The sequence below is a fragment of the Myxocyprinus asiaticus genome, chromosome 13 (assembly GCF_019703515.2).
Source record: "Myxocyprinus asiaticus isolate MX2 ecotype Aquarium Trade chromosome 13, UBuf_Myxa_2, whole genome shotgun sequence".
In the NCBI taxonomy this organism is placed as follows: domain Eukaryota; kingdom Metazoa; phylum Chordata; class Actinopteri; order Cypriniformes; family Catostomidae; genus Myxocyprinus; species Myxocyprinus asiaticus.
The window spans coordinates 28228123-28245538 of NC_059356.1; the positions used below are offsets into that span (position 1 = coordinate 28228123).

The following is a 17416-nucleotide window of genomic DNA, read 5'->3' on the forward strand; positions in this document are numbered from 1 at the left end:
GCATGTTGCCTGTGCAGTTGGCGCACTGACTGGCCCCTACTGCATTAAGGTGGTACATCAAGCTTGAATTGCTCTGATGACATTTTCACGGTATGATAACCATCACAAAAATGACCACAGTATTACGGTATCACAGTATTGAGGTGCATTGATAATATTATTAGCAGTTTAATATTTGGTTATGAAATATGTCTGATAAACACACAGTTATAACCAATTCTTGAACTTTATATTGGATTTCTTCAACTTTAATCCTTTAACTTTTGATCTTGAACATCAGGACACTCTCTTAATCCAACTAGGTAAAAAAAAAGAAGGGAAAAAAAAAAAAAATCACAAACAGGTAAAACAATAATAATTGTAATAATTTGTAATGATTATTGCCCAGGTTAACACTTCAGATATGCATTTGTATGCATTCAGTAGTCTGTTGCATTTGTGATTTAGTTCAATTCTAAACAATACCTACTGAAAATATATTATTCATTTGCAGTTTTTTATTGGCATTTTGTCTAATACTGTCTATTTTCTGCCACAGTTTCACTGTCAATTTCCTGCATGCATATTGTCAATGTCAATTTCCTGCACACCAAAAGCCATGCACTTTGTAAACCCTATTTAGTACTATGTTTTACAGATAAAACATATTATTAGTAGTATCAAACACATTGTTGGCCCACTGTTGCGCTGCACTTTTCCACAGTTGGAAAATTGTAATGTTGAACGAGTGCTTAAAACCATTTGCTGCATTTGTGAATGTGACAGAAAGCATAAACATAACTTTAGCCTACCTAGTCATTACGAATCATGTACACTACCGTTCAAAAGTTTGGGGTCACTTGCCTGAAATGTTTCTCATGATCTTAAAAACCTTTTGATCTGAAGGCGTATGCTTAAATGTTTGAAATTAGTTTTGTAGACAAAAATATAATTGTACCACCATATTAATTTATTTAATTACAAAACTAAAATATTATAAAAAAAAAAAAAATGTTTTTGAAATTGATGACTTGGACCAAATAATAAAGAAAAGCATCCAATAAGTGCCCAACATAGATGGGAACTCCTTCAATACTGTTTAAAAAAGCATCCCAGGGTGATACCTCAAGAAGTTGGTTGAGAAAATGTCAAGAGTACATTTCTGCAAAATCTAGGCAAAGTGTGGCCACTTTGAAGATGCTAAAATATAACAAACTTTTGATTACAACATAATTCCCATATTTCCATTTCTATTATTCCATAGTTGTGATGACTTTACTATTATTCTAAAATGTGAAAATTAAAAAAATAAAAATAAATAAATAACGAGTAAGTGAACCTAAACTTTTGAACAGTAATGTAATGGTGCGTTCACATACAACGCAAAGAAAATTTTCTTGCATTGCTCGTGCGAGTTTGACCACTGGATTATAAATGTGTGTTTAAACTCGCGTTCGCGCGAGTAACGCGAACACACGAGTATTCCCCTTTCTCTTCTGGAAAAGGACAGGAGGAGGGGCTTCTACGACAACTTATCTTTCCGCCATCAACCATGGCCGATATCTGTTGTGGAAGTCCCAGATACGTCGGAAAACCAAACACCGTCGTGTTTGGGTGCATGATATCATCAGGAGGCGCATACAGCTCGGTGAATTTCACCGCCTTCTCCAGGAACTGCGTCTGGATGATTGCCGCTTCGTCCGGTCTCTGTACATGTATGACGTTGTGTCATACAATTCCGGGTGCCCACACACTGCTACAACAATTTTTTCATCCATTTTTCCAGATTTCATCTGCTACAACGTCAGTACGTCAGTGACATCCGGACAATCTCAATGCTGATAGGCTTTCACGACAACACATCATGCGAATGAAGAGAATGAAGCGATTTTGCATGTTCGAGTCACGTCATTCGCTTCATTCGCGCCGCCAAATTCGCATCTATGAAATTGACTTTCTATGTAATCGTGCCATGCGAAACGCTTGCTTCACATTGTATGTGAACGCACCAGAAAACTACGTTGAATCTGCCATTTTTATGAAACAGGGGCTATAATTTATTATCCTGTATACTGTATTTCTACTTACATTAATCTCCGCAAATTCCGTGGGATGGTGCTTAAGGTTAGAAGTGTTTCCTGCCTGAGCCAATACTTTTCTAGACAAACTTTACAGACTGGGTAACTGTCAACATTGATCGTGCCTTTTGGGTCTTTTACATAGCTAAAGTAATCCCAGACAGTGGACTTCAACCACTTTGGCAGCGGAAATAAAGGTTCAAGCTCGGACATGTCTGTATGACGCACTTCTGATGTGCTCGTGATGAGCTGCACTCATGACACCTGCATTTTACCTTTAAAACTGAGTGAGAGTTGAATGTAATATGAGGACGATGCAATTTAAAAATTAATTTTATCTTGCCAAGTTTATTTGATGCTGTGTAAATGTTGCCGATTCTGTCTTAATTAAACTGATTTGGATTTTAGAAAAGTTCTTTATATTCATGCAATACAGTCAATGAGAAGATTTCAACGGTATGATAACCATCTTTTATGTACAGGTTGGGGGCATAATTAATTGCATTAATTTTTAATGGCTTACTTATGGTTGTCTCTGCATTTCAAGCTGGGATAGGATAATGTATTTTAAAATAAAAAAAAGTCACACACTTGAGCTTTAAATGATGAAAGATGTGGCATGCTTAAGTATTTTATCTTTACTATCTTTGCTCATAAGGAAACCTTCTAAAATAACATGTGAGAATATGCTTTGTGTCATTCAGTTCAATGCGTTCACACACCCACCTGCTCTCACTGTACTGCGCTCCTCCCAGGAACCCATATTTATCAGTACGTCGCACTGGGCCGTTGATCTCGGAGTCTGACCCCAGTGAACTGCCGTCCTCGCCAAGCCCAGACAGAGACTCCAGTGTGCCCGACATCAGGCTGGCCGACTCCAGGTAGCTCAGCGTGTCTGGAGCCGGACGAGTATATGTGACCGTGTATGGCAGACCCAGGGACCCACCTGACTCCTGCACCAGTACAGCTGGATGTTCAACTTTGGAGGGTGTGCAAAGAGGCTCAGGGGCCGTCTTGTCTGTACTGGGAGTGCTGGGTTTGGGGTTCTGGGTGGGTGCTTGTGCTTCAGAAGGAACTGCTGATGTTTGGCTGGATTCTTGTGATGAGTGAGTGGGGGCAGGGTTGGAGGTTGAGAGATGTTCTGCAAAAATGGCAACAGAGGGAAGGGGAAGCTCAGGTGGAATGTAACTGGGGGGTGCAGGATTGGAGATCTGGTTAATTTGAACATTGGGGTAGAGATTAGGATTGGGATTAAGTTCAAGGGAAAATGGCATCTGTTGCTCCTGCTCTGAGCACTGCGCTTCTGTGTGACCAATTAAATCATTTTTCCCATTAGACCCTCCATCTGCAGCAGCTAGGATCTCTACCGGTGGATCAGCAGGACTTTTTGTTGCCATTGTAGAGGAAGCGATACTGTTCTGGGCAGGTGTGGCCTCCCAAGTTGAACCTGGGGAAGAGGAGTTTTTCCCACCTCCTGCCTGTAATGTTGGGTTCCCCATCACTGCTCGGTCCCCATATAGAGCTGATTTTGAGATGGGTGTCTCTGACGGCAGAGGGAGTGGGCTAGAGTGAGCATGCACTGATTGGTTGCCCATACCAGGGGGCGAAGGATTGAGGGCAGAGATTTCAGCCATAGCTGCCCCTCAATGTGTAACAGCTGAGAAAAATTAAAAGAGAAAAAGCCAGAGTCAGTAATTATTTGTTGCAACACAAGAAACAAAAAACATGACCCCTTTTCAATACTTGGATACAAAATTGCTTAATACTGTATCCAGACACAAGCCCATTCCTTTTTGCAAACCTAATGGCTACAATCAAGAAAGGAAATGTTAACTTACAAAAAATACCGCCACCAAAAAATCTGAAATCAGATTCCATAATCATGACTCAAGTAACAGCTCTCCAAAGAATAATTAGTAACATCTTAAAATAATAATATCCACACCTAAGACAGATAAAACTCAGCCTTACTGTGCCAAGAAAAATCTCTAAGCACCTTTGATTGTTGCTCTCTCACAAAATTATCATACATCAGACATCAACCTTTCCTTTCAAATACAAATAATTGTGTAAAAAAATTCTCTCATTGTGAAATGAACTGCATGTAATAGGAGTCTGTACATCAATCTAACCTCAAGAAAAAATACAAAAGCAGCACAGTTTAGAGAGTGGTTCTCATCCACTAAAAATACAAATTCCATGTGTTTTGCAGACGTGAATGGGATTGTGGAAATTGTGTGAAACATGGTATATTTTTCAGAATTAGGACTGGGTACAAATATTGATTTTCCAATGCATCGCGATCTTCATTTGAATGATCTCGATATCAATTCTTAAATTCCAAGATCAATCTTTTACTCAATGCACAACCCTCCACTACAATGAGAGGAAATCTCTCGCATTTGCAACCAAATTTCGCGCTATACGACTAAAATGTCTATGATTAACCACTGGCAGGTAAATGTTCAGATTTCACTCACCAGTGATTGTGAAGTATATTGGGGAAGTTCAGCACTGTTTTGAGAGTGGTTTGACTCGTTCTGTGTGTGTCCAAAGACGAGATCCACACAATCCATTTGTCAATGAATAATGTCTCTGTAAGGCTGGCACCAAGATGTCTACACCCAAAAGGCTCTGTGAGAGCCAACGTAATTAAACTCCACCTGAGACAACACACCCTACTGATTAAGGACCATAAAATGCAAATCTCACTCACATCTGCCCCCCCCTCATCTCAGGTCACTTTCGGTTCACCAAAAACTAAGTTATGACTTATCCTGTTCTGTAATGTAAAAGGATTTCTGATCATAAATGTTTGGTATGATTCAAGAGGTCTCAGTGCAACTGGTAAAATGGTCTCATTCCCTTTCAGCAAAGTCAAATCACAAGTAAGATTTAAGAACTTAGTAAAACACTGTATTCTATCAGTACAGTGCCCCCCCACCCCGTCTCTCACAGGGACCAGATGCTGTATGCAGATTAGGTGCATTCTTTGTAAACATCAAACGACCAACTCAATTACAAGTTTCAAAGGTCTACTTACAACTCCCTAAATTGTAAACCAAATCATGGATAACATCAAACACACCCATCTGAAATAACAATCGAATAATTTGGTACTTAAAGGAATAGTTCACCCAAAAATGAAAATTTGCTAATAACTGACTCACCCTCAGGCCATCCAAGATGAATCTGAGTTTCTTTCTTCTTCAAAACAGAATTTAAGACTTTTAGGATTTCATTTCAGGCCTCTTCCTCTAAACAATGCAAGTGAATGTCCTCCATTTTTTGATGGTCCAAAATGCATATTTAGGGTGCATCAAAAATAATCCACACGATGGGATGACGTAAGCTCGTTGGTAAAGTCATACGTCACGTGGATGAGGAGTCAGGAAGCGCTTCATTGTTTACAAGAGAAACTTGCGTGCTTCCTGACGCGCTTCCTGACTCCTCCTCCACGTGACTTTACCAACGAGCTTACGTCATCCCTCTCATGAGTGCGCGTCACAGAGATGTACGGAAGCAAACATTTGTAGATAAAAAGTATATATGTATAAGTATTGTATTGTTTCTAAAAATAATCAATTGTTTGCATTCAGAAGAACTTTATTTGTCGACTCTGACTCGTGTGGATTATTTTGATGCACCCTAAATATGCATTTTGGACTGTCAAAAAATGGAGGACGTTCACTTGCATTGTTTAGAGGCGGCGGCCTGAAATGAAATCCTAAAAGTCTTAAATTCTGTTTTGATGAAGAAAGAAACTCAGATACATCTTGGATGGCCTGAGGGTGAGTACATTATCAGCAAATTTTCATTTTTGGGTGAACTATTCCTTTAAGGAGAGATGGCAGAGGAACTCTGGGAATCTGTAGTCAGATCTCCCTCACAATTGCTGTGTGTCACTTTCTATTGCCAGGTATGTCACTCTGACTGGTCTTTTATTTTTAGAAATGTCTGTTTATTCTGATCATGTGTGAAATTGGCTTTGATTGATTTTGTAACTTATGTTTTAAATCCTACCAAATAAATTGTTACTTTTTGATTTATTCTGTATTTCTCCGAAAACATTTATCACCGGTAGATTCGAGGGACGCCTTTTGTTACGGCAAATTTATGTCCAGGATAATGATCATTACTGGAGCTTATGAATAGGAGAAAACCACGTAAGACTACCAGTCACTGCTTATCACCGTCTTAGCAAGTTCTATGAAACATGACTAATTAAAACTATCATCTGGTTATGACCAAGCAGTAGGCGGCCAAACCAGATGATATTAGTAAACCCTGCAACCGCTGACTATGAACGGGACTGACGATTTTGTGTCCGTGAGATCTATGCAATTAATCGGCCGGCATATGACTCTGAGCGACAATCGGGACCTGGATGAAAGGATAATGAAAATTAAGATGATTCAGAGTAATCAATATATTAAATCAATTAGAGCTGTAATCTAAATTAGAGGTTCAACTTAAATTGGAGTCAGATAAAATTAATAATGGAGTCAATTGATAAAGTGCAAAGAAAAGACACAGGGGCAGTGGTGGCTCAGCGGCTAAGGCTCTGGGTTACTGATCAGAAGGTTGGGGGTTCAAGCCCCAGCACTGCCAAGTTGCCCTTGAGCAAGGCCCTTGACCCTATCTGCTCCAGGGGTGCCGTATCATGGCTGACCCTGCACTCTGACCCCAGCTTAGCTGGGATATGTAAAAAACAAAAGAATTTCACTGTATATGTGCAAATGTACAATGTGTGATAAATAAATATAATTATAAATTATTATTCAATTATTATAATTATAAATTAATTATTATAATTATAAGATAGAACAGCGCAGGGGCCATTCTATTGGAATACAACATCAGACCAATATTTTGGTTATACCCCTTTTTACATCTCTTTTAAAATACTTATTGTTCTTTACAGTCAGTTGATAATTAAAAAAAAACAAAAAAGAAACATTTAATTCTAATCATGCACAGCACGGATGAGGTAAAGCCATTTGAGACCTCTCTTGTTAATATACACTCATTTACAGAAGCTCTTTCTAGAATAGCCAGTTTTCTTAAAGAGCCAGAACCGTGATTCATTGTATATATGTTTTGTTTTTCTTTGTCATCTCTATGAATCAATAAAAATGTTAATCTTAAAAATAAAGAGACAGAACTGGATTTTAGCACATGTTCAAAAATCAATTTAAATACTTAGGGGTGGGAAAATACATTGATGCATCACGGTGCATCGATCTATCAAATAAATTTTGATGCATTAATTAAGAAATGTAAGAATCGATTCTCATTATACTGTATATTAATACCCAATGTGTCCGTCTCATATTACACAAACCTTCTCGCAACAGACACGGAGCAGAGCACACGAGTTTAAGAGAAAGCAAGCGTACTTTGAAGTAAAGAAATTTTATGCAGCCGAGTACACCCCGCAAACCTACATAAGATAAAATTAATGGATGGATGGATGGATACTGCAGAGTTTTTATTCAAAACTGCTTGCATCCATTTGACCAACGTAAGTTCATTGTTGTTGCCTTCTTTCCCGATTACGATATACAGTATATTATGTTAATATTGCTGTTTTATCTGCATCAAAGTCAATGAAATGGAAAAAATCCTGTCCACACTATCCTGGCTTGCAAAGAGTATCAAAATTTATTCAGCAATGTTTCAGTCACTCGACCTTCGTCAGGCATTTACAAACAGAGTGCAACAGCACCAAATTTAAAATATGTCATGACCAATCAACACATCTGATGACCATGACATCACAACCAATGACAATCAATAAAATAGAGAACATCTAGAAAACACCTATAAATACAGAAGAGAGAAACACATCACATGTACAGAAACTGTTTACATATAATAAATTACACCTTTAAGGTAACCCACAACATTACATACAGATCCTTTTCTTTCATTTATTTCCCATATACATATATATATACGTATATATACATACATACACATACATACAAATATATACATATACATCCACACATATACACACACATACACTACCGGTCAAAAGTTTTGAAACACTTGACTGAAATGTTTCTCATGATCTTAAAAATCTTTTGATCTGAAGGCGTACGTTTAAAAGTTTTAAATGAGTTTTGTAGACAAAAATATAATTGTGCCACCATATTAATTTATTTCATTATAAAACTAAAATTTAATAATAAAAAAAAAAGTTTTTGAAATTGATGACTTGGACCAAATAATAAAGAAAAGCAGCCAATAATTGCCATAGATGGGAACTCCTTCAATACTGTTTAAAAAGCATCCCAGGGCGATACTTCAAGAAGTTGGTTGAGAAAATGTCAAGAGTACATTTCTGCAAAATCTAGGCAAAGGGTGACTACTCTGAAGATGCTAAAATATAAACAGTTTTGATTTATTTTGGATTTTGTACATCCAAAATAAACATAATTCCCATAGTTCCATTTATGTTATTCCATAGTTTTGATGACTTTACTATTATTCTAAAATGTGAAGAAAAAAAAAATTATAATAAAGAATGAGTAAGTGTTTCAAAACATTTGACCGGTAGTGTACATATAAACTCAGCATAAAAAAGTCCCTTTTTCAGGACACTGTATTTTAAAGATAATTTTGTAAAAATCCAAATAACTTTACAGATCTTTATTGTAAAGGGTTTAAACAATGTTTTCCATGCTTGTTCAATGAACCATAAACAATTAATGAACATGCACCTGTGGAACAGTCGTTAAGACACTAACAGCTTACAGATGGTAGGCAATTAAGGTCACAGTTATAAAAACTTAGGACACTAAAGAGACCTTTATACTGACTCTGAAAAACAACAAAAGAAAGATGCCCAGGGTCCCTGCTCATCTGCGTGAACGCGCCTTAGGCATACTGCATGGAGGCATGAGGACTGCAGATATGGTCAGGGCAATAAACTGCAATGTCCGTACTGTGAGACGTCTAAGACAGTGCTACAGGGAGACAGGAAGGACAGCTGATCGTCCTCGCAGTGGCAGACCATGTGTAACAACACCTGCACAGGAACGGTACATCCGAATATCACACCTGCGGGACAGGTACAGGATGGCAACAACAACTGCCCAAGTTACACCAGGAACGCACAATCCCTCCATCAGTGCTCAGACTGTCCGCAATAGGCTGAGAGAGGCTGGACTGAGGGCTTGTAGGCCTGTTGTAAGGCAGGTCCTTACCAGACATCACTGGCAACAACGTCGCCTATGAGCGCAGGTGGGCACAAACCCACCTTCACTGGACCAGACAGGACTGGCAAAAAGTGCTCTTCACTGATGAGTCATGGTTTTGTCTCACCAGGAGTGATGGTCGGACTCGCGTTTATCGTCGAAGGAATGAGCATTACACCGAGGCCTGTACTCTGGAGCGGGATCGATTTGGAGGTGAAGAGTCCGTCATGGTCTGGGGCGGTGTGTCACAGCATCATCGGACTGAGCTTGTTGTCATTGCAGGCAATCTCAACGCTGTGCGTTACAGGGAAGACATCCTCCTCCCTCATGTAGTACCCTTCCTGCAGGCTCATCCTGACATGACCCTCCAGCATGACAATGCCACCAGCCATACTGCTCGTTTTGTGCGTGATTTCCTGCAAGACAGGAATGTCAGTGTTACGCCATGTCCAGCGAAGAGCCCAGATCTCAATCCCATTGAGCACGTCTGGGACCTGTTTGATCGGAGGGTGAGGGCTAGGGCCATTCCCCCCAGAAATGTCCGGGAACTTGCAAGTGCCTTGGTGGAAGAGTGGGGTAACATCTCACAGCAAGAACTGGCAAATCTGGTGCAGTCCATGAGGAGATGCACTGCAGTACTTAATGCAGCTGGTGGCCATACCAGATACTGACTGGTATCAGTATCTGGTGTGGCCCCCCTTTGTTCAGGGACACATTATTCCATTTCTGTTATTCACATGTCTGTGAAACTTGTTCAGTTTATGTCTTAGTTGTTGAATCTTTTGATGTCATACAAATATTTACACATGTTAAGTTTGCTGAAAATAAAAGCAGTTGAAAGTGAGAGGACGTTTCTTTTTTGCTGAGTTTACATGGAAAAAACTTTATCTATACATACAGTATATCTAAACAAGGCTTCGTCATTAAGTCCCATCGGTGATAAGGTTTGAAGTGTGTAGATCCAATAAATCTCACGTCTCTGTAAAATCAATTCAATGTTGCCTCGTCTTGGTGGCATCTTAACACTCTCGATGCCACAAAAACGCAAAGAGGAGACATCATGATTAAATTCAACAAAATGAGCTGCGACAGGATAATTTAGATCTTTTCTCCTGATCGAACTCTTGTGTTAACTAATTCGTTGTTTTAACTGATGTTTTTCCCACATATCCAAGACCACAAGGGCAACTAATAAAATACACAACATGGGTAGAGAAACAGGTGATAACACAGTTTACTGAATACCTTTTACCAGTTCGCGGATGACAAAAAAAGGATGATTTAAAAGTATTATTGCACTGTGCACAATTATCACATCGATAGTTCTCATTTGGGATCGGACTAAACAGTCTCTGAAATGGTGCAGAAACCTTACTGCAGAAAACGAAACATTGCTGAATAAATTTTGATAGTGTGCGGGATTTTTTTCTATTTCATTGACTTTACTACAGCTTGTGTCCTATGCACCTATCAATTACTTGTTAGGTGTGCGAGGTTAGTTGTTCACTGATTGTTTTATCTGCATAAAATAGAACTTGGCTTAAATAAATGTGACTGGTGGGCAGACATTGGCTGTGAACGAAAACACTAATTCATTCATTCTCTTTATAGTGAATGCTACAGAATGGGGAGCGATTTCATACTGGTCAGAATGGAACTAATCAGTTGATTACAGTCACGTGTGATTAAAAAAAATTATCTTTCACAGTGTGTGCCACAAACAGTTCTGCATGAAAATGCGACTGAGTTTTCGTGAATGGGCTTGACAAGAGGAGGTGTCTCCGTTTAGCCGCCTGTCGCCTCTTTCCCTATCCCAAAATGAATAGGGAACTCACGGTTACCACATCCCATGTTACCGCCTTTACATGCTACTAATAAACAGTTTTTCATTTTATGACCCTGATTGATTAAAACCTGGATCGTATCTGCCTGCACATGACATTTCATCTATAATTACTTATTTCACGATGCATCGTAATTTATGCAATATTATATAATATTCATTGATGGAGTACATGGATTTGTTCCTTTTTGAAAGATAAAATGTGACCAAAATGATGAAAACTAATAAAACATAATTGCTAAAATTTATATTTTTTTAATATACCTAGTTAAAAGGTCCCATGTATAATTAAAAGACATTATCTGGGAGAGAATTTCATTCATATGTAAGCAAAGTGGACATTATAACTGAAATATATCCAAATTAATCTATATAGAATCAAATTGAAATCAGAACTGAATCGAGAGCTTGTGAATTGGAATCGAATCAGGAAATCTGTATCAATACCCAGCCCTGTTCAGAATTAGTCTTATCACTAATCATTTACATTTACAAGTGTTGTAAAAAGACCCAATTATCAACACTAGGCACCTAGCCTACTACACTAACTTTCAAACCTCAATCAAAATAGTACATATCCCCTTTTGGCAACCAATTTACCTTAAAGGTGCACTCAGTAATTCTAATCCAATACACTTTGTCAAATTCTGCAAATATCTCCTCACAGTCTGCTAGCTGTCCATTCTGTGGGTGGGCTGAAAAAAAATCTAGTATTTGTACACAGGCCTGGCTCTGTAAATGGGATGTAACAGACCGATCCACACAACACTACTCCAGCCAATCAGCAACAAGGGGTGGTTCTTGCGCATGCACAGGATGGGGGGTGGGGGCAGAGCGAGAGGGAAATTAATTAGAAGAGCGACGGCAAATCTGGCTGATGCAAACTTTCTAAACTCCAAGGAGGATAAATGGCTGAGGTCAGATGAATGTAAACGAAAAAAGAAGGATTATGATTAGTTGAGGGCTAGGAGCCGCATCAACATCGGCGAGGCTTTTCAGTGGTGGAGAGAACTCCGAGAGGTAAAAGAAGTTGCTCTTTTTCTTCTCGATAGGTGGGTAACATAAATTTTGCTATGTTTCATAGAACCCATATATGCTGTTGTTGTGATGTTCGATTTAATAGCAGGAGAGATCAGAATCAGAATGAGTTTTATTGACAAGTATGCTTACACATACATGGAATTTGTCCAGAGTGATTTTTCCAGCCTTTTTCCTCACTCTGGAAGTGTATAGTTCTTGAAGGGGGGCAGGAGGCAACCAGTAATCCTCTCAGCAGTCCGAACTGTCCTTTGTAGTCTTCTGATGTCTGATTACTTAGCTGAACCAAACCAGTCAGTTATTGAAGTGCAGAGGACAGACTCAATGACTGCTGAGTAGAACTGTATCATCAGCGCCTGTGGCAGTTGAATTTCCTCAGCAGGCTAAGGAAGTACAACCTCTGCTGGGCCTTTTTCACAATGGAGTCAATGTGGGGCTCCCACTTCAGGTCCTGTGAGATGGTAGTGCCCAAGAACCTGAATGACTCCACTGCTGCCACAGTGCTGTTTAGAATGGTGAGGGGGGTCAGTGTTGGGGTGTGAGCTCCACAGTCATCTCCACCGTTTTGAGCGTGTTCAGCTCAAGGTTGTTTTGACTGCACCAGACAGCCAACTGTTTAACCTCCCTTCTGTATGCAGAATCATCGTCATCTCGGATGAGGCCGATGACAGTGGTGTCATCTGCAAACTTCAGGAGCTTGACAGAGGGGTCCTTGGCGATGCAGTTGTTGATGTAGAGGGAGAAGAGTGCTGATCCCTGGGGGGCACCAGTGCTGATTGTACAGGTGCTGGAAGTGAGTTTCCCCTGTCTCACAAGCTGCTGCCTGTCTGTCAGAAAGCTGGTAATCCACTGACAGATAGACATGGGAACAGAGAGTTGGTGTAATTTATTCTGCAGTATAGCTGGGATGATGGTGTTGAGAGCCGAACTGAAGTCCACAAAAAGGATCCTTGCATATGTCCCTGGTCTGTCCAGATGTTGCAGGATATGATGCAATCCCATGTTGACTGCATCATCCACAGACCTGTTTGCTCGATAAGCAAATTGAAGGAGATCTAGAAAGGGTCCAGTGATGTTCTTCAGGTGGGCCAACACCAGTCTCTCAAATGATTTCATGACCACAGACATCAGGGCGACAGGTCTGTAGTCATTAAGTCCTGTGATTTTTGGTTTCTTTGGGATGGGGATGATAGTGAAACATTTGAAGCAGCATAGGACTTCACACTGCTCCAGTAATCTATTGAAGATCTGTGTGAAGATGGGGGCCAGCTGGTTAGCACATGATCTAAGACATGCAGGTGAAACGCAATCTGGGCCCTGTGTTTTCCTTATCCTTTGTTGTCGAAAGACACAGCTCACATCATCTTCACAGATCTTAAGCGCAGGTTGAGTAGCAGGAGGGGGGTTGCAGGAGGTGTTGGTGTTTGTGTGAAGTGAAGGTCAGAGCGGGTGTGGGGTGTGAGATTGGGCCTTTCAAATCTACAGTAGAACACATTCAGGTCGTCAGCCAGTTGTTGGTCCACCACAGGGTTGGGGGCAGGAGTCCTGTAATTCGTAAGTTGTTTCATGCCACTCCACACTGATGCAGGGTCGTTAGCTGAAAACTTGTTTTTCAGCTTCTCAGAGTATCTTCTTTTAGCCACTCTGATTTCCTTGTTCAGTGTGTTCCTGGCCTGACTGTACAAGACTTTATCCCCAACTCTGTAAGCATCCTCTTTGGCCTGACGAAGCTGCCTGAGTTCTGCTGTAAACCACGGTTTGTCGTTGTTAAATAAGTCAAATAACTCAGGAATCGCTGAGTGCACCTTTAAGTACCATGTTTCCTTTGTTACCTTGTTTCCCAATAAAAAAAAAAACAATTATTACATAAATAATACAAATACAAATACAATACAACAGAACATAAATGAGGAGTAAAGCCCTAACTAAAAAGTTAAAGTTATCCCACTAAATATGACCATTTTAATCTCAAGATTAATTAAACTGGATCTAAATTAAGGATAAAAAAGACGATGGACATGATGCACTGTATTAGGGTAGCTGCCATGAAAATTCAAGCACTTACAGCATTATTATAGTTACGCAGTGTGACAAACCATTTTAAACAGCATTTTCTATATCTTGAATAAGTATAGAATGGTAGTTTTTATGACCTCATATTAACCGAGAGACAACATGGAATATTTGTACTTTTACAAAATCATTTGTCACTACACAGCACTATTTAAATGAACTGCAAAAACTGCCCAGATCTCAATCCCATTGAGCGCAAAAAAAGATTACAGCACACAAAATATACACTTTCCTTGATAAATTCAAAGACATTTTAACCAAATATCATGATGCTGGGGAAAAAATTATTAGCCAGGTTGGTCTGTTCGGTAAAGACATTTGTCAACCTTTTGACAGAATATAGTTAATTGTAAAGATGTAGACAAACTATTGATTTGATTAAGATGCAAGGCTGCACTACACTACAGGTTACCGCTATTTCCTCTTATACAAACATCTGTCTCCTAAACTTCCGCATGATCTATAAATACAGCTGTCCGAGTACACATGTTGGCAGGAGGTAAAAAGGAAGTAGTTCCTTGAGAGAAAAACTATGACTATGCGTCCCAAACCTCAGTGAGCTGCCTACTTGAAGGGTCGCAGCACACGCTTAGGAGGGCCAAAAATGCTGTCTAGGTAGGCAGCCCACTAGGTTTTGTGATACAGCCTGTGTGCTTAGTCGAACAGTGAAATGTTACATAAAACTGATTAAATCACACACACACACACACACACACACACACACACATACATACAGAAGAATGGCTATTACAAAGTAAGATGTTATAACGTGTTATCGCCTTATCAACAACTTATCATCTGAATGCAAAAAAATAAAATAACAACTACTCAGGATGCGACGAGGTCTTTGTGGGACTCCACCCATGCACATGAACTGTCTGCTCGTTCCGGGTAAACGAAGCTCTGCTGTCTGAACTGTGAGGAGGACCAATGACATGTAAACAAAGCACACATGTGAACTTTTTGTGCCAGTTTATTAGAGGATGAACGTTTTGCAAATGTGCGGTAAGTCACAGTGCGGCTTAGCACATGTGATGTGACAGGACAATACAACAGGGTACCAGATACCGAGAAACCTCGTTTATGAAAGCTCAACTCTTTCATCAACACTGCAGTCGTAAAGCACGCAAAAAAAGGTCATAAAGTGGGTAGATAGCACTTGAGATAGCTTAACCAGCAGGAGTCGGTGGATTTGTAAGTGTCAGTTGTAAACTAAAGCTGCTAATCATGCTCGTCCTCTCTGTGTCTTTATTAAATTGAGAAATCACCATCCACATCATGCTACATAACATATATAGAAAGTGGAGGGAGTTTTAATTCTAATGTATTCATATAACTGGTGAAATTGACCTGCTAACTCGCTAGCTTGCGTCTTCAGTATCCAGTGCGGCCGATCAGCTCAACTTCCCGGTTTAAGGCGCAGTGTAACGGCGTTATTAACTCGACTGTGTTCGGTGCTGGCCATCGCCAAGCATATATGTCTCGACTGAGACAAGATATGATCATCGCCCAGACTCACCCGCAGCTGTGAGATCCGTCCCGGAGGGCTCCTGTCCGCTTCGGTTACCGTGACCCCCACTCGCCGCTGACCGGATTAAAGGTGTGAGTGTAGCAAGCCGCTGGTTGGCCTTTGAGATGATAGTAAAGTTTCAATTACAACATGAACAGTGAGAGGTAGCCCGTGTGGTTAGGGCTCTTTCTCTGGAGGGTGGCGTGTTGCTGGGCTAGCAGAGGTGTTAGCTAAACACTGCCGCTGTGCGCTGCTGTCCCGTTCATCCGTATGAAACCAGATCCTCATCAATATTGGCATTGAGAAGACATGTGCGTTTCGTTTTTAAGCGTCAAGAAAGGAGTGTATTGGGCCGCATCGCTAGAAAAGATAAGCATGGCCCTGCTGACATTTCGCCGTGTCCGCATTTCCTACCACCAACTCTGAGTGACAGCGACGTGCGCGCACCCGCGAGCCGTGAGCTTCGGACACGCGCAGGATCGACTAACGTCATGACGCACAAGTCACCACTAGTCGGCGCCATGATGATTCTAATTGCCTGTTTTGTATTTTTGGTCTCGAGACGGTAAGTAAAAACTGCCAAAACGAGCGATCCAGAGAACAACAACAATAATTTACATTTTCAATAGTCAACCGATAGTCGGTATATGAACGAATTATTCATGAACGACCCATCACTACTCAGCATAAATGATATCAACCTAACTTATCTCTGACCATCGCTTCATGTTATCTACACACTCAGGTGAGGCACTGTCTATAAAAAGTGGTGTGGTAGTATAGTGGACTAAAGTGCTGAACTGATAAGCAGAAGGTTGTTGGTTCGATCCCCACAGCCACCACCATTGTGTCCTTGAGCAAGGCACTTAACTCTGGGTTGCTCCAGGGGGATTATACCAGTAATAAGGGCACTGTAAGTCACTTTGGATAAAAGCATTTGCCAAATGCATAAATGTAAAAAAAAAAAAAAAATGTGAACTTCAACTCTGTGAAGAATCAGCATGTTTTTAGACAATTTATACAAATGTAATACCTTAAACATTACATTACCTGCTAAGAATATACGCCGATGCAAGTAAAAACAGTGGAGACCGGAAATTGAAAACAGTCGAATCGTGGAACACTTCTGCGTTCAGGAAAAACGTGGATGTGTGTTCGACTTGAACTGCATCTCGATTTGCCGACCAGCGAGATTTGCCAGTCGCAGTCGGGGGTGGAATTGAAAAGAGAGTCAAACTGGACATTTGAGCTTCTAGTCGTCTGCTGAACCTACATCAGTCACAGAAGATCACGTGATGTTTGCTTGCTTTATTTCAGACGAAGTGGAATTCAGATGGACAAAGGTTTGAATTTAACATAAAATAACCAGAAACATTGTTCATTTCAAAAGTTTATGTGCTGCTTAATACAGTGCCTGATGTGTACAAGAAGAAAGTCCAAATAAAAGCCTGTATTAGTTTAATACCAATAAAGGAGTCAGTATTTTTATCATTTTGGGGTTTTTGTAATGAAAAAACATCATATTACTATGACAAACATAATATAACATGATATAAACATGTTATAAAAACATGGAGTTGTGAGAGTTTTCGTGGAACTGGAGGTGTCAGAATAAACACCATGGTAATGGCATACTACCACACTACTCTTAATACTGACAGAAGTAGTAAGAGTAGTATGTTAAGTATGC

The 17416-nt window shown here is 40.0% G+C and overlaps 1 protein-coding gene across 1 annotated transcript in view; it reads right to left on the reverse strand.

The window, feature by feature from the left end:
• The window catches only part of LOC127450453 (TBC1 domain family member 10B-like), a 38995-nt gene extending 21900 nt beyond the window's left edge, over positions 1 to 17095 (reverse strand). The window contains exons 1-2 of the mRNA XM_051714565.1: positions 15736 to 17095; positions 2784 to 3714 (exon numbers count right to left, since the gene is read on the reverse strand). Coding sequence (XP_051570525.1) covers positions 2784 to 3691 — 908 coding nt within the window. The 5' untranslated portion in view covers positions 3692 to 3714; positions 15736 to 17095. The remainder of the gene's footprint in view (positions 1 to 2783; positions 3715 to 15735) is intronic.
• Between the last annotated feature and the right edge of the window lie 321 nt (positions 17096 to 17416).